The 18,145-nt window shown below is 50.6% G+C and overlaps 1 protein-coding gene across 2 annotated transcripts in view; it reads left to right on the forward strand.

Moving 5' to 3' along the window:
- Window positions 1-18,145, forward strand: part of COL26A1 (collagen type XXVI alpha 1 chain) — a 164,571-nt gene that overhangs the window by 56,448 nt on the left and 89,978 nt on the right. The window contains exon 3 of one of the 2 annotated variants that reach the window (XM_086374316.1): window positions 14,811-14,914. In XM_086374316.1, the coding sequence (XP_086230442.1) occupies window positions 14,811-14,914 (104 nt within the window). The remainder of the gene's footprint in view (window positions 1-14,810; window positions 14,915-18,145) is intronic. The other variant, XM_086374314.1, reaches the window with a different exon arrangement.

Genomic DNA, 18,145 nt, shown 5'->3' on the forward strand with positions numbered 1-18,145 from the left:
TACGTGACTACGGGAAAAACCACCATAGCTTTAACTATATGGACCTTTGTTGGCAAAGTGATGTTTCTGCTTTTTCATAGGCTGTCTAGGTTTGCCATAGCTTTCCTTCCAAGGAGCAAGAGTCTTTTAATTTCACGTCCGAGTGACTTTGGACCCCAAGAAAATACAGTCGGTCACTATTTCCTTTCCTTGTGCTTGCTTTAGGTTTATAGTTTCTCTACTTTTTGGAGGTCCCTGAGATGGGCTAATTTAGGTTTTGAAAAGATCACTGGCTGCTGAGGGAAAAGTAGACACAAGCTCAAGATGAGAGTGGGTGAGAGCTGGGGAAGTGGAGAGAGGTGGGTGGATTCAGGGGGTGCTCTGGAAGTTGAGATGACCAGAGTGTCTGATCACTTATGGGTGGGAGCAACTAGGGATAACTCTAAATTTTCAGTGTGAGAGGCTTGCTGGTTGGGCATGCCGTTCATTGAACTGGGGACACTAACCAGAGATCATCCCCAGGAGGTAGAAACCAACAGCTCTTCTTGGGCCAAGTGAAGTCTGAGATGCCTGTGGGGGATCCATGGGGAACAGGGTATCAGGTAAGTAGTTGAGTAAGGAAGTTTGGAGTTCCAGGAAGACTCTGGGGCCATATTGAATTTCATGGATTCTCATATGCCATTGGTAGGAAGAAGTGCATTATACTATGGCACCTAAGAATGTTTCAAATTAAGCCATAGCACACCATCAACTGTTACATGAATTTCAGTATCAGAGATGTTAAAATGTAACAGTATGTGCAAGCTTCCCTCCTGGCTCAGTGGTAAAGAATCCGCCTGCCAATGGAGGAGCCTCAGGACATGTGGCTTTGACTGCTGGGTCAGGAAGATCCCCTGGAGGAGGGCATGGCAACCCACTCCAGTTTTCTTTCCTGGAGAATCCCATGGACAGAGGAGCCTGGCGGGCTACAGTCCATGGGGTTGCAAAGAGCTGGTTGGACACAACTGAAGCGACTTAGTATGCATGTGCGATGGTATGTGCGTGTGAATACGATATGATTGACAATCACAAGCATTCGGATGGTATTTAAAGCTATGGGGCTGGACGTGAACTTGGGGATGAGTAGATGGAGAAGGGGTGCTGATCCCAGAACAGTCTGGGAGGTAGGGCTAAGGAGATGAGAAGCAGCAGCCAGGTCAGAAGCAGCATCAGAAAACCCAGTGTCCTGGGAGGAAAGTTTTGGGAGGGAGAGTAGGAGTCTCTCAGGGCTTCTGGGTGGCCAATGGGATGAGGGCCAATGGAGGACCATTGGGTTTGGCAACATGGAGTCACTGGGGACCCTGGCAAGGACAGTTTTGGGGAGTGATGGGGATGGATGCTGAGATGGCATGGGTGGAGGAGAAAAGTGAGGGGTGAAGGAATGAAGACTGGAGAATAGAACACTCTTTCCAGAAGTTTTGCTGTGAGGGAAGCAAGAAATGGGGCTTGGATGCTGGAGGCGGAGCACGGGGCCCAGGGAGGTGTTTTGGTTGGTTTTTAAGACAGGAGACACAGGAGCGTGTTTGTAAACTGCCAGCAATGAGGTGGGAGAGTGGGGAGGCGGCTGGTGAAGATGGGCAGAGGACAGCCATAGGAGAACAAGTGCTGAGGAGCCCGGGGCTGGGTGTGGGTGGTAGTGGGGGAGGTGGGGAAATGAGGGAGTGGGAGGATTGGGGTTTGGACCCCAGAGGGAGTGGGGGCGACTTGTCAGAGCAGCGCTAGGAGAAAAGGCCAGGGCGGGGCACCCATCCCCTGTGCAGGGGCAACCACGTGGCAGCCAGGCAGTCTGATTTCAGTGCTGACTCTCCAACCACCACGAACACATCACTGTGGCAGGACCACAGTGTCCTCATCCCAGAGCCTGGGCACATGAAGGCGCTCAACGAATGTTCATTAGAGAAACATATCCATCCTCTTAAACGAAGGGAAAAAAATTGTATTACAACTGTGTCCGGTGTGGATTTTCCCATTCTGTGATTTTTTTATGTAGGATTTTTGTAATGTGTGTGTGTGTGGGGGGGGAGGTGGCACCCAAGACTAGTGTTCACAGACAAACATGAGACCTGGAGGACTGAGCCTGGGGCCCAGTCTGTCCACGCTAGTATGGACCCGGGTCCTCTGATGCCTGCTCTGGCTTCTGGACCTGCAGCCCTGACTCAGGTTTCTCTGAGCCTGTGTCTGGTCTGTTTAGCTGTTTAGTTCTGAGTGAGCACTTAAGTGCCAGGCACTAGTGTGCAAAAAGATCAGGACCCCTCCCTCTCAGAGATGGGGGTGGGGCTGGGGCGTGAGGGCTATGTCCATCCAAGACTCACAGCCAATGGCGGGAAGGGTGTCTCTGCTGTGAGCCCTGGTTCTGGGGCTTCCCTGGGGGACACTTGAGCTGAGATCTGCGGAAGCAGGATGGGGAGAGGGAACAGCAGGACCGAAGACCCTGGAGGGGGGCAGTCTTCTCCCTGGTGGCTTCTTCTTCTGGCTTGTAGTGAGGGGGCTGGACCCGGACCCTTGCCCCGAGGGCCCTCAGAACCAGTTCGGAGGATGAGGGGTGCTGCCCGCTCCCTGTGCCTCAGTTTCCCTACCTGGGAAATGGGGATAAACGGCCCCATCTTGCTCCGGGGTGGGAAACACAGCCCTGGCCTGCAGCCGGATGTCGGGGTGTTGTCACCCACCGCCCTTCCGCCCTCCAGAACCCCTGGTCAGCGGCTGGACGCGGTGGTCGCAGGGCCAGCCAGATTCGGAAGGAGGAGCCCCGGGGCTGCGGGGGTTAAGTTTTCCTCAGTCTGGTTTCCCTGCCCTCAGCTCTCTGCCTGGCCCCTCCGAGCTCTTTGATGGCATTAGAGCCAACCTCTTCCAGATGTGCTGAGCCGAGGGGTTTGCCGGAACTTCTGCCTCCTTCATTCCTCTCCGCCAGACGGCCCCCTGCCAGCCAGCCTCCCACCTCGGGCTGTGTTGCCTGCAGCCCACAAGGCCACAGGAAGTCCTGGACTTAGTGCTTTCTTAGAACGTGGCCTTCTTTCCTGCCCCTCCTCAGCCAGCCTGGGTGGGTCTAGAAGCTTGGATGTGTCCACCTCCCCCGCCTCGGCGGTACCCTCCGCCCCACCATCTTCCCGTCCCCCACCAGTAGACTCTGGTCCCGGGCTTAAGTGTGAGCGACGACCTGGGTGGGGGACACTGCCCTCTGGGCCTGCTGTTCCTTCCGTCTGCACTTGGGAACGCCTGGCGTGGACTGTGGGGAGGCCAGCGCCCGGAGGACCCTGCCTCCTGCCGAAGAACTGCGGTGGGACCGCCCCTGCCCCGCCCCCTCCCCGCCGGCCCCGCTGCTATTAATCAAGAGATTAATAATCTCCTGCCTCCCTTTCTGAAACCCCCACTCCCGTTTCCTGTTGAGTCTCCAGTCTGTCTCGGTACCTCCCAGTCTGGTCCTCCTCGTGGTGGTCCCCGGTGAGGAAGCCCGGTCGGGGCAGGAGCCGCGGTGCCCACTGAGGGAGGGGGCGCCTGCCTCCCCCAGATGAGGTCATTGGCCTGGCAGAGTCATTCCCAGCGGACCCTGCCCAGGACGATGGCACCCACTCAAGGACCTCAGGGTGTTGTAGGGACATCGCCTTTGGAGGCCAGAGAGCCATGACCTTGGCTTGCACACCTCCAGTGACGGGCGTCTCATCTCTCTCCGGAGCTCTTCCTTCATATTCGCTCTCATGTGACCTTGGGCACCCAGGACCGCCTTTGGGGACACACAGGACTCATCTCCCCCCTATCCAGGACAGTCTTTGAGCGGCTGCCGGAGGACTGTGGCCAGGCATCTCCGAGGACCTCATGACCGCCCTGCTCACTGAGTGGGTCCCGGGGGCTGCAAAGGGCAAGGCCCTCCTCCAGTTCCTGGGAGAGAACATGGGGTCCCTTCAGGAGATCAGGTTCGGTCCAACCTCTGCCACTTTATAACCTGGAATCTGACCCCCTGCTCCTCTGTGGCCTCAGTTTCCCCTCTGTTACCTGCAGCCATCCATCCCTGCCTGCCCCACCCCCTTTCTCGGCCAGCAGCCTCCTGGCTCGCCTCCCCACCTCCCATCTCTTCTGTCCCATCCGGCCTCCATGCCAACGCAGGTGGGGTCTCTCTTGATAGCAGATCTGATCACGGATGTTCCTCTGAGCCACAGTGCCTGGGTGGCTTCCCCACGGCTGGGAAGGGTGGTCTCCCTGTGGGTACACGAGACTCTCTTGTCGAGGGGTGGAAAAACCACATCAAATCTCCTGTTTATTTTTTAATCTACAAAATAAGACAGAAATTAAGCTTTACTGATTTTTTTATGTATGCAAAGATGGTAAATAATATGTGTTTATATACATGTATAAATTAATATGATCTCATGCAGGCTCAGAAATATTTTTCTGATCAGCATCCTTGGATGCCTGGAGAGCATGGCCAGTCTCCAGGGACACAGTCCAGACTCTTTGCCTGCACTCCAGGCTTTCACAGCCGCCCCAAGTGCTCTGTCTGCCTGTCAAAGCATTCTGCCCCCGAACATCATCCAAATTTCCTAGTTCTCCTGGTGCTGGCTGCCTTCTCACCTTGTCAGCTCAGCAGGCCTCCCTCCAGTCTCCCCTCATGTGGGCAGTCTTTTTTGGGCCCTCCTGGTGGGTGGAAGTGGCCATGCCCAGCTCCCCATCCCTGCATCCATCAGTTTCCAAGAATGTCACCCTGAGCTCCTCCTGGGAGCTACCCTGTCTCGGTTAGCACTGAAGTTCCCAGCCTGGGACTCCATCTGGTGCCAATTATTCATGGATTGTTTCATTCATTCCATTAATTTTTACTGAGCACGTATGATACGCCAAACCCTGAACTAGGCCTGGGGGTTAGTGGAGGAGACAGATGTCAGACAAATGATCGCCCAGGTGGGTGTATACTTATAAGGGTGATAAGAGTTTAGGAGAGAAGTCAGGGTTCTATGAAGGTTCTATGACAGTGAAAGTCAAAGGGGTTCAGCCTGTGGTGGAGTGGGTGGAACTGAGGGGTGGGCTGATCAGGGTGGGCTGATCAAGGAGGGCTTCTCAGAGGAAGCGGCACGGGGGGCTGCATTGGTGTTAGTGGTGTCTTGGGCAGAGGGAACAGTGCATGATGAGCCCTGATATGGGAAGGAGCCCTGTGGGTTCAGAAATTCAAAAGCCAGTGACTGCTGAAGTTCTAGCGGGGGTGGGGAGGTGGTGGATGTGGGCATTAGCAAGGGTGGGCAGCCAGGAAGGACAGTGGCCAGATCTTAGAAGACTAAGTGGTCATACTGAGGATTTGGTTTTTGTCCTGAGATTGAAGGGAAGCTGGGAAGGGTTCATGGAGGAGACCTATGCTTTGAAAACATCACTGGAGCCAGCTGCTGAGTGGGGGGTGGAATACCAGGGGTGGGGGTGGAAACTGGGGCATCAGTCAGGGCGCATTGCTGCTGTCTGGGAGGGTGCTAATGGAGGCCGGACCAGGGCAGGGTGAGGGAGTGCAGTGGGCAGGTAGGATCTACTTGGTGGAACTGATCTCCCTGGACTCGTTGATAGGAGGGGCCAGAGAAGGGTAGGGTCCAGGTTTCCATGGATATTTGTTGAGTGAATAACCACCCCCTGGGGAATATATGTCCCTGAATGTGCCGAGTGGCAGTGAAGGAACTCCCAGGATCTGCCCTACAGAGGGAGCGAAAACAGAGAGATCAGAAGTCCCTGGAATTAGTCTGTCTTGGGAAGAAACAGCAACAGCAACAACCAGGGTTAGTGAGACATAGATGGGAGACTCCACATCATATTTGGAGAGTCTCAGGATAGCAAGAGATCATCTGTATGCTGCTACATCTTAGCCCAGACTTCACAGGGGGCTCAGGACAGAGGCAAGGACAGGCTTTACAGGGGGCTCAGAGAGGCAGGACATGCTCAATCAGTGGCTCGCAGATGGGCAGGGATGCATTGGGGTCAAGTGTTGGTGAGGATGTTTTAAACCATCCAGTCTACTATATTTTAATATGGCAGCCTGAGCGGAGGAGTACAAATACCTAGGGGTAAATTTAACAAAAGATGGCACTCTGCTGAGAAAAATTAAAGAAGACTTATATTAATGGAAATGTATGCTGTGTTTGGGCTTCTCTTGTGACTCAGATGAAGAATCCGCCTGCAATGCAGGGGACCTGGGTTTGATCCCTGGGTTGGGAAGATCCCTTAGAGGAGGACATAGCAACCCATTCCAGTGCTTGCCTGGAGAATCCCATGGACAGAGGAGCCTGGCGGGCTAGAGTCTATGGGGTTGCAAAGAGTCAAACATGACTGACCGACTAAGCACAGCACTGCTGCTGCTAAGGCGCTTCAGTTGTGTCCGACTCTGTGTGACCCCATAGACGGCAGCCCACCAGGTTCCGCCGTCCCTGGGATTCTCCAGGCAAGAACACTGGAGTGGGTTGCCATTTCCTTCTCCAATGCATGAAGAGTGAAAGTGAAGTAGCTCAGTCGTGTCTGACTCTATGCGACCCCATGGACTGCAGCCTACCAGGCTCCTCTGTCCATGGGATTTTCCAGGCAAGAGTACTGGAGTGGGGTGCCATTGCCTTCTTCAAGCACAGCACAGCAAGTGCTATGTTTATGGATAAGAAGACCAGAATTATTAAGATGCCAATTCTCTACAAATTGATCTATAGATTCCATATAATCTTATCAACATTATAGTGGGTTGTTTTTTTTTTTTTTTTTTCGCAGAAATTGATAAGACAATTTAAAAAGGCAATGAGAATATAAAGGACCTAGGTGCCAAGACAATCTTGAAGGAGAACAAGATTGGAGGATTTACATGACCATATGTCAAGACTTATTAGTAAGCTGCATTAATTGAGACAGTGTGGTTTTGGTGCAAGAATGGACAAATGGATCAACGGAACAGAATAGAGTCAAGAAATAGACTCACATTTGAACACTCATTTGATTTTTTTCAACAAGGCACTGCTGCTGCTAAGTCGCTTCAGTCGTGTCCGACTCTGTGCAACCCCATAGACGGCAGCCCACCAGGTTCCCCTGTCCCTGGGATTCTCCAGGCAAGAACACTGGAGTGGGTTGCCATTTCCTTCTCCAATGCATGAAAGTGAAAAGTGAAAGTTTAGCCGCTCAGTCGTGTCCGACTCTTTGTGACCCCATGGACTGCAGCCTTCCAGGCTCCTCCGTCCATGAGATTTTCCAGGCAAGAGTACTGGAGTGGGGTGCCATTGCCTTCTCCACAACAAGGCACTAAAATAATTTAATTTTAGTGGGAACATTTAGGCAAAAAGGTCTTTTCAACAATTGGTGCCATAGCAAGTGGGCATTCAAATGGAAAATAATGAACTTTGACTCCTGCCCAGCAGATAGTAAAATTTAAAAAATGATAATTGAACTTGATAAAAATTTACAACTGATCAGTAAAGATATACTTTAAGAAAATGAAAAGGCAAACCACGGGTTGGGAAAAAGCATTCAGAATACATACATTTGAAAAAGGTCTCTCTTGTGTATCTTACAAACTCATAAGAAAGACCCAAAACCCAATTTAAAGGTGGGCAAAAAACCTGAGCAGATACTTCACAAAAGGAGATAAATAAATGGCAGACATGAAAAAGAGTTCAACTTTGGTTAAAACTATAAATGAGAGTTCTGCATACACCTTAGAATGACTGAAATGAAAGTGACTGACAATATCAAACGTTATGGAGAAACTGGTTATGGAGAAACTGGTTATGGAGAAACTGGAACTCACACACTGTTGCTGGGCATGTGAACCTCGTTCATCCGAATAGGTCTGGGACATGTGTTTGTAGCATCTACTAAAGTTAAACATATATCCGTCCTATGGCCCATCAATTCTATTTCTAGGTACTTACCTTAAAGAAGTGGAAATTTGTCCACAAAGACTTGTATAAAAACACTCGTATCAACAGTGGATCTGGAAATAACCCCAAAGTTCATGAACAGGAGAACAGATACATTGTGGTATGTTTATGTAATGAAATATTATTTAGGAATAAAAAGAAACAAAACATGCTACCCTTAACAATACAGATGAACCTCACAGACATGATGGTTGGGAGAAAGAATGCAGACAAATGAGTGCATGCTGTGTGATTCTATTTATATGAAATTCTACAACAGGCAAAGCTAATCTCTAGTGAGAAGTCAAAAGAATGGTTATGCCTGGGGGCTAGAGAATCAACTTGGAAGGCGTTCAAAAGGACTTTGGAGCAATGGGAATGTTGGTGTATACATAGGTTCAGAGTTCATTGAGCTAAACACTAGATTTATCTACAGATCTTCCTTGACTCACAATGGGGTTACATCACCACAAACCCACTGCAAGTTGAAAATACCTGAAGTCAAAAATGCATTAGAGGCACCTAACCTATTGAAAGTTGTAGCTTTGCCCAGCCTACCTCAAACATGCTGAGGACACTTCCATTAGCCTACAGTTGGGCAAACTCACCTAACACAAAGCCTGTTTTATAATGAAATGTTGACCATCTCATGTAATTTATTACATGAGAGTGAGAAGGTGAAAAGTGAGAAACAGAATCCCCGTTAGCATACACCGCTGAAAGCACATTGAAGAGTGATTGCAGCACTCAGCTAAGATTAATCGCTGGATGACGGGGAAGCTACAGAGACAGGGTTGTCCGTTCCTCTCTTCTGATGAGGCTCCAGAATAGCTTGGGAGAAGGCACCGGGTCGTCAACACTTGATGGTTTAGCAGGTGGAGTGTTCTTGGGGAAGATACCAAGTTTCGACTATATGGTGTGTTTCTTCTCTCCGTTGTATATTTCTCTAGAGCAAGCAAGAACATCTTGGATCTGCCTGTCAGCTCTTGTGGACCTCCCATAGTTGACATCCATTTCTTCTAACATCCTTCCACCATTGCTGATGGCAGCAAACGTCTCTGCCAGTTTCTTTGCTGTGAACTTTCCTGGTGCCCCGGGCATAACTTCCTCCTCTGCCTCAACTTCTCTCCACCTTTCTTTCTCCAGTTCGAACAGCTCCTCATTGGAAAGTTCTTCACCCTCGGTACCAACAAGCTCACGAATATCCTCTTCTTCAAATGTCCAGTTCTAGGTCTGTACCAAGCATTCATATCTCGGGACTGTTTCATCCACAACAGAATCTTGGTTAAAACCTTTGAACATGTTCACATATGTCTTTAAAACTCTCTGCAAAATGCAGTTCAGTGTTCACTCATTGCTGTGTGACTTCTTCCCACAGGCAGCGATGCATGGTCTGGGTAGCACGTTTAATGTTAAAACCTTTCCAAAACTCTCAGAGCGTTCGACCAGTTTCCATTGCTTCCAGGCCCTGCACAGACATTTGGTGTCAATAGTATGGTTTGAACGTAGCTGTGGTGCCTTGGTCCTTGGGTGGAATGAGTGCACTTGTGTTCAGTGGCAACTACACAACCTTGACATGAGGATGCCCATCCTGATATGCTGTGGATGCCCGGGAGCCTTGTCTGAGATCAGCCGAATCTTGAATGGGATGTTGTTTTGCCTCCAATATTCTCTTGCCTGACGGATAAAACACTTCAAAAGCCAGGCTTCAAACACTGTTAATGTCATCCAGGCTTTCTTGTTATGGCGATAACAAATGGGAAGTGAATGCCTGGCTCACATACTTGAATGCTCTGGGGTTCTCCCACTGGTAGATTAGGAAAGACTTTCATTCGAGCCCGGTAACTTTTCCACCCCCAAAGCAGCCTTCCACGCGCTTTCTGAAAACCTTGAATCCTGGCATTGTCCTGGACTCCTGATGAATGTGTGTTCGCTCCGGCACACACTTCCAGAACAGGCTCATTTCATCGACATTCAATATTTGTTCTGGCAGATATTTCTCATCCACAATTATCCTCTGCAGCTCTTCTTTAAAAGCTTTGGCACTTTCAGTATTGGCACTTGCTGCCTCACCGCTGACTTTCACATTATGAAAATCATGATACCTTTTGAAGCGTTGGAACCAGCCATGACTTGGTATAAACATGTGCGTTACTTGTAGGATCATGGACATGCTTTTTTTTAGTGTATTGAAAGACGTCTTGCCTCAGCCTGGATTGTCAGTTGGCTAAGTGATATGAGCTTCTGAACCTGGTCTTCCATCCGCATGGCAAGATATTTTTCCTTCTTTTCTTTTTAAATATTCATTTGTTTATTTGGCTGTGCCAGGTCTTGGTTGCATCATGCGGGATCTTTGATCTTTGATGCGGCATAAGGCAACTAGTTGCCTGATTAGAGATGGAACCTGGGCTCCTTCTTTGAGAGCGTGGAGTCTTAGCCACACTAGACCACCAGGGAAGTCCCTGTAAATTATATTTTAATTAAAAAAAAAAAAAGAAAACGAATCCATTGCAATGCGAGTAGTGAACGCAGTGCTTTCTTCCCTGGCACTTACCATCGTGTGTGTTAGTTGCTCAGCTGTTTCCGACTCTTTGCGACCCCACGGACTATAGCCTGCCAGGCTCTTCTGCCTGTGGAATTCTCCGGGCGAGAATACTGGAGCAAGTTGCCATTTCCTTCTCCAGGGGGATCCTCCCTACCCAAGGATCGAACCTGGATCTCCTGAATTGCAGGCAGATTCTTTACCATCTGAGCCACCAGGGAAGCACCATGCACAGGCACATATTCACACCTATGATACAGAATTTGCACCGCCAGCTCTAGCACAGTGAGAGGTCTTGCTGCCTCCTTCATTCTTGTAATCCCGGTGCTTGGTATACAGCAGGCACCCCGCATGTAAAGCCAAGCTCTGTACAGGGTGTGGGGTTGCTGAGGAAGGAGCCCATCGCTCTGGCCAGGACTGGGGGTGTTTCACAGGGAAGAGGATGTTGGCATCACACTCTGAAGGCTCTTGGGGCTTTTCTCTGCGGAGTACAGGAGGATGGGCCAATAGGCAGAGGAGCCTGCATGTGCAAAGGCCAGGAGGCAGGAAGAGCTGCTTGTTGTGCTGTGGGGGGAGGAGCCTTGGCTGGTGGTTGTGCAAGGAGGTGAGGGCAGGACGCTAGGTGGGGCCTTATTCGCTGACCTGGAGAGTGTGGTCTTTGGTCTGTGGGAGCTGTGGAAAGTTTTGAGAGAGGTCAGCCACAAAACAGAATCATTTTAGAAAGATCAGTGGATCTGTGGACTGGACCCCAGTGGAAGGGCTGGGAGTTCTTCATGGACGTAGGAGGGCAAAGTGATGGGAATAAGACCATGGACACTTGCACCTGCCCTGGGCATTCAGGGGAGGGTGGAGGGTCTGAGCCCCGGCCTGCTGGACTGGTGAAGCAGCGCCACCTACTGGCAGGCCCTGCTCCTGGCCTTCACAGCCACCCAGATGCTTCTGGTCCTACATGGGATAGACCAGCCCATGGCCCTCACTTGGAATGAGGGGCAAAACAAGACCTTCTCTGGGGACTGAGCTCTCCCTCTGGTTCAGGGGCCACGTCTCAGTACCTTGGCCAGATGCAGAGAGGAACAGGGTGCCCTGCTACTGCATGCACACAAGTTAGTATTCCTAAGTTCTGCCAGTTCTGCCTGGCAGAATCTAGTTCCACCACCTTCTAGCAGTGTGACTTTGATAGAGTTACTGAAGCTCTCAGTGCCTCAGTTTCCTTATCTGTAAATTAGGAATGGTGATAGCATCCCCCTGTTAGGATTGTTATGTGTCAGAACAGTGCCTGATACATGGCAAGTACTCAAAGCTCTCATTGTATCTGCTATCACTTTGTCCCCATCATCACTCAAGGCACACAGTGAAGAGCCCTTTGGAGGGCTCCTGGGCTGGAGGCCGAGGCGCAGCCGATGGCACAAGGGGCCTGGGGGCAGCCACGGCAGCTGGAGAAGGGCTGGTCCCCGGGGCTAAACAGCTCAGACTGTCTCCTGACCACAGTGGGGATGACCAAAGGGTGCGGGCCAGGAGGAATGAGATCAGGGCTGTATTTTGCGAACCTAGCACCTACACATCCCTTTCTGCTCTCACACATGCCCTTCCATTGAGCCTCACACCCAGCATCCTGGTCCTCAGCATGCAAACCAGGAAACAGGCTCAGGGAGGTTCCGGAACATGTGCAATTCCCATCGTGAATTAGGGTCAGGACCCTAAATTCTCAGCTGGTGCCCCCAGCGCCCGGGGCTCCATCTACCCCATGGTGCTGTGGTTATGGGAGGGGTTCCCTCGCTTTTCCAGCCCCTCTTAGCCAGAGCAACAATCTGCCTTTAAGAATTAATTTTAGAACTGAGATTGGGACTGGCATGCAGGCGTGTGTGCCAAGTCACTTCAGTCGTGTCCGACTCTTTGAGACCCTATGGACCGTAGCCCACTGGGCTCCTCTGTCCGTGGGATTCTCCAGGCAAGAATACTGGAGTGGGTTACCATGCTCTCCTCCTGGGGACATTGGCATATATACGCTATTAATGTGTAAAATAGATAACTGATGAGAACCAAGGGACTTCCCTGGCAGTTCAGTGGTTAAGACTCTGCCCTTTCAATGTGGGGGACATGGTCAGGGAATTAAGATCCCATATGCCATGCAGTGCGGCCAAAAATTAAAAAAAAAGGAGAACCAATTGTGTAGCCCAGGGAACTCTACTCAACGTTCTGTCATGACCCAAATGGGAAGGAAATCCAAGGAAGAGGGGCTGTATGTTTGCATATATATGAATCAGTGTGGCTGATTCACTTTGCTGTATAGCAGAGACTAACACAACATTGTACAGCAGCTATGGTGGTCGTTTAGTAGCTCAGTCGTGTCCAGCCCTTGCCACCCCATGGACTGTAGCCCGCCAGGCTCCTCTGTCGGTGGGATTCTCCAGGCAAGAATTCTGGAGTGGGTTGCCATTTCCTTCTCCAAGGGATCTTCCAGACCCAGGAATCAAACCTGGGTCTCCTGCATTGCAGGCAGATTCTTTACCTACTGAGCTATGAGGGAAGCCCCAAAGCAACTATATACTCCAATTTAAAAAAATGACATTTTAAATTGAAATTAAAGCATCTTCCTTTCCCCAGATGGGCCTGTTTCTGGCTGGGAGATCTGCAGCAAGAAGCAGCTGTGAGAGTGTGAGTGTGTGTGTGTGTGTGTGTGTGTGTGTGTGAGTGAACGCGTGGGTGAGAAATGTTGTATGTTTCTTATCAGTTCAGTTCAGTCGCTCAGTCGTGTCTGACTCTGTGCGATCCCATGGACTGCAGCACGCTAGGCCTCCCTGTCCATCACCGACTCCCAGAGTCTAATCAAACGCATGTCCGTTGAGTCGGAGATACCATGTTTCTTATGCAGACAGTCTGTTTGGACTCCTTGGACCCAAGCTCACCTACCCTGCTGTGTCTCCTCAGGTCCCTTGCTGTGAGGAGTGGTGACATTGACTGGTCCTCTGCCCTCCCGCCCCCACCCCAGTGGCCTATGCCAGCTGCTTTCTGAGATCTTCCTGCCATGGATCTGAGGGTCCCCGAGGCCTGGGTTTGCCCCTGGGCACCTCTCCCTGCAGACTCCCGTCCCCTCACTTCGAAGGTTCCAGCCCCTGCCTGGCTGTGCCCTGCCAACCCTTCCTCCTCCCCTATCCCCAACTTAGAGCTCCAGGGGGAAGCGGCTTTGCTGGAATGTTTACGAAACACAAGGGAGAGGATTTTTTTTTTCCCCCAAAGAAAAATTAGTGTAACAGGATTTTTCAGATTTAGCGCACTATTTCTGAAATTCGAAACGTGACTTATGTGTTTTCCTGTCAACAGTGTGCCTAAAAACATTATGCCTGCTGCTCTCAATTAATTCATAATTTTCCCATTCATGATTAAGTTGCTTGGTGTCAGCAGATGCAAGTTCTGTGAAGTCATGCAGTTTTGCTTTCAAGAGGAAGCTGTGCAGACTTGATCAAGCCCTGATGGAAATTGAATCATAAAGCTGGACTTTTGCCCCTTGTGAAAATCAATCATATGTATGTTTTCCTTTTTTAAATTATAGTTGATTTCCAATGTGTAAATTACACTATGTTAGTTTAAGGTGTGCAGCAAAGTGACTCAGTTTTATACGTACGTGTGGGTGCTCAGTCGTGTCTGACTCTGCGATCCCATTGTAGCCCGCCAGGCTTCTTTGTCCATAGGATTTCCCAGGCAGGAATACTGGAGTGGATTGCCATTTCCTGCTCTGTGGGATCTTCCCAATCCAGGGATTGAACCCCCGTCTCTTGTGTCTCCTGCATTGGCAGGCGAAGTCTTTACTGCTGTGCCACTTGGGAACCCCGTACATGTATTCTCTATCAGATTCTTTTCCCTTAGAAGTTATTACAAAATACTGAGTGTAGTTCCCTGTGCTATACAGTAGCTCCTTGGTTATCTGTTTTATTTGTAGTAGTGTGTATCTGTTAATCCTAAACTCCTAATTTATCCCTCCATCCCCTTTGTGTGTGTGTATGTGTGTGTTAGTTGCTTTGTTGTGTCCAGCTCTTTGTGACCCCAGGGACTGTAGCCCACCAGGCTCCTCTGTCCATGGGGTTCTCCAGGCAAGAATACTGGGGTGGGTTGCCAGATCCTTCTCCAGGGGATCTTCCCGACCCAGGGATCGAACCTGGGTCTCCCGCATTTCAGGCAGATTTTTTACCATCTGAGCCAACCATAAATTTAGTTGCTATGCGTGTGGGTCTGTTTCTGTTTTATAAATAAGTTCATTTTTTTTTAGATTCCACATAAATGCGATATTATATGATATTTGTGTTTCTGTATCTGGCTGGGCTGGGTGGTCTCTGCAGGAGTGGGGTCTGCGGTGGGCGGAGGGGGGCCCTCACACTGTCCTGATGCTGCCCTTGTGTTAGTTACAGGACTCTGATCAGACCCACATACAGAGTGTCCTACCGAACGGTGACGGCGCTGGAATGGAGGTGCTGCCCTGGCTTTACTGGGAGCAACTGTGACGAGGGTGAGTCTCGGGGGAAAATTTGGGTTTGGAGAAAATAAAATCGATAAAAACTCTGGGATGCCAGAAGACTTTGACTACATGGACTAAAATGATCGATGTTGATGAAGGAGCTATGTGCTTGTGAATATGTAAATTTTTATATTATCCAGCTAAATGTACTGAATTGTCATTTACCTGTAACTGGGTTTATCATTGTATTAATTTTTAAATAAGGGGGTCGGGGGATGGCTGCTGGCCAGGCCAGTCCTCAGAGTCTCTGGACGCTCCTCTCCCGCCTGCCCTCCTTCTGGGAGGAGTTCCTCTCTTTTTCACATTCTTTCTTTCTCCCAAGCATCTCCGAACTAAACGCTCAGGACCAGCCAGCTGGGGTGAGCCTGACACCCTGCCTGGGGGGCACCGAGGTGGGGTCCGTGTGTGCACTGCTCGGGCCAGGCCTGGAGGAGAATCGTAAGCCCCGGCCTGGGGAGGAAATTCAACGCACAGCCTATTTCTTCTGCTCTGGCTCCGACTCACGCAGGAGCTGGGGCAGGCAGAGCTGGGTATGTGGGCTCGGAGTAGATGCAGATGAGGACCTGTGAGCCTTGAAGCCACACCTGTTGTAGAATAAGGCAGATGGGCCTGGTAGGTGGAAGGAGCAGGAGGGCCTCACCCCACTGGCCCCTCCGCCCAGCTGGTGCTCAGAGAGAGGGCGAGGCCCAGGGCCAGATGTCCCTTCTGAGCCCTGGGCCCTGGGCTCAGTCTGACTCTGGAGCCCGAAGGGGCCAGATAGCAGCGCTTAGGCGGGAATAAGAGCGGGTGACAGAGCCCACTGCTACCCCGCTCACATCCAGCGAAGGTGAGTCCAGCCTGATGAACAGATTTGCAGCTCACCTGGTTCTCCAGAAGAGCTGGGCCATCCCCCGGCTCAGGAGTCGGTTTTGTATTTGGAAACAGCAGCTGTCCTCAACCTTGACTTTCTGACAACACGTTCCTCCCTCGTCTTTTTTTTAATTCCATGACTTACTGATTTTAGTTATGTGTGTATGCATAGTCCCTCCAGTCATGTCTGACTCTTTGTGACCCCATGGACTGTAGCCCGCCAGGCTCCTCTGTCCCTGGCTGTTCTCCAGGCAAGAATACTGAAGTGGATGGCCATGCCCTCCTCCAGGGGATCTTCCTGACCCAGGGACTGAACCCGAGTCTCTTGCATCTCTTGCACTGTAGGTGGATTCTTTACCCACTGAGCCTCCGGAAAGCCTGATTTTAGTTACATGTATGTTAAAATACTATTTGTTGTTGTTTCGTCGCTAAGTCGTGTCCGACTTTTTGCGACCCCATGGACTGTAGCTTGCCAAGTTCCTCTGTCTCTTACACTGGCAAGTGGGTTCTTTACCACCAAGCCACCTGGGAAGCCCAAGTTAGATCCTACAGAACAATAAAACAAAACCTTTGAGGTTGTCCTCTCTACCGAGAAATCATTTACATCTCTGCAGTTTTGTACAAGTTAACATCCAACTTCACAGAACCTGAGCTGTAACCTGAGATGAATGGCAAGGAAACAAGGTGACCTTCTCCCAGGATGACCCGTGCCCTGAAGTGGGCTCCGTGACATTGAAAGGTTGGGTCATCACCTTTTGGGCCCATGCACATGTTTTGGGTAATTCTTGCAGACTGCACGGACGAAGCACGGCATTTGGCAAGCAGCATCAGGCCAGGGGTGTTTGGGGGTCAAGCTCTGTTCTCAGGGAGGTTCTGCCCACCAGGACAGCAGTAGATTCAAGCAGGGCTGGGGGCCCACCCTTCCTGGGAGAGGAGACGGGGTGACTCTGACCTGGTCAAATGCCCCCAGAGCCACCTGCCCTTGAGAGTACGTGGAACCTCCCCTCCAGAAGAAAGGTCGTCCCTGGTCAACCGCACTGATGTGGGTTATCAGCGCACTCACCAGAAACGTCTGGGCATCCTGAGCTAATTAGTGAGAGGTGTCAGCACATCGCAAGACACTCTCAGCCTCAGAGCCTCTGCCAGCCCTCCCCTCTGGAAGGATCTTCCAGACTTGCCCCCCTCGATGAGGACGTGTGTGCATCTTAGGGATTGGGATGAGGTTTGCCTCTTTCAGGGAGCCTTGGGGTTGAGTGGTCCCTATCCAGCTGTGAGCATGAGGGTCCTGGGAATCCTATGGGTTTGAGGGATTCCTGGGATCAGGAGGCCCTCGGCTGAGGTTGGGACTGGCTTCTGGAAGCCCTGGTAACGACTTTACATTCCCAAGGACGAACCCATCAGAAGGCGAAGTCAGAGCGGTGTCTGTGACTTCAGACACATTCCTGAGATGGTTGTGGAGGGGCCTGGACTGTGAACTCCCACTCGGTTCCCAGGCCGACCTCTCTGGAAAGCCCGCAGGTCAGAGGTGCCCTCCTCCGTGGTTTCGCTTTGCCTCAGATGAGATTCCCCAGGAGAAGTGCCTTTTTTTTCTGATGTGTCTGGCCTTCCTTCCAAGTTGTCAGGTCTCTGGTTTTACGACTTGGGCTGGGATTGCCTGGGGTAGGTGGCTCCCGCCTCCCAGATAGCCTGTCTCTGGACCTGTTTCCCTCTGCTAGGTCTCCCCTTCTATTTCCTCCCTGGATGCCCCAGGAGTGCTGGCCCGAGGCTTGGGAATGCTCTCCTTCGTAGACGGGGCTCCTGCATTGCAGGCGGATTCTTCACCGACTGAACCACCAGGGAAGCCTCATGTCTATATACCGTTGATCCTAATTATTTTTAAAAATATCTTTTTATTTAATTATTTGCCTGTGCCGGGTCTTAGTTTCAGCATGCGGGATCTTTAGTTGGAGCATGCAAACTCTCACTTGTGGCATGTGGGATCTAGTTGCCTTACCAAGAATTGAACCTGGGCCCCCTTCTTTGGGAGCATGGAGCCTTAGCCACCCGGACCACCAGAGAAGTCCCCCATCCTAATTATTTGAGGATTCTGCATTTGTTAATTTTACTAAAATTTATTTGTAACCCAAATTAATACCTGAAGCATTTTTGTGGCCATTCAAGAACTGTGTGCAGAGTGATAAAAAATTAGAGTCACCTCGCGTGTGTTCCCGTGTTAGGAGGTTGACCGGTTGGCTCCCTGCTTCTTTTTTTTTTTTTTTGGCTCCCTGCTTCTTGGTTTCAGTTCTCATGCAAACAAGCATCCTTTTCACAGTCTGTTCAGTGCCATGTTTTTTGCATTTTTGTGCCTTTCTTTTTTTGGCAGGGGGGAGTGAT

This window comes from Bos grunniens, chromosome 25 (genome assembly GCF_055505025.1).
Source record: "Bos grunniens cultivar Pamir isolate PY7600 chromosome 25, Bosgru_T2T1.0, whole genome shotgun sequence".
NCBI lineage: Eukaryota > Metazoa > Chordata > Mammalia > Artiodactyla > Bovidae > Bos > Bos grunniens.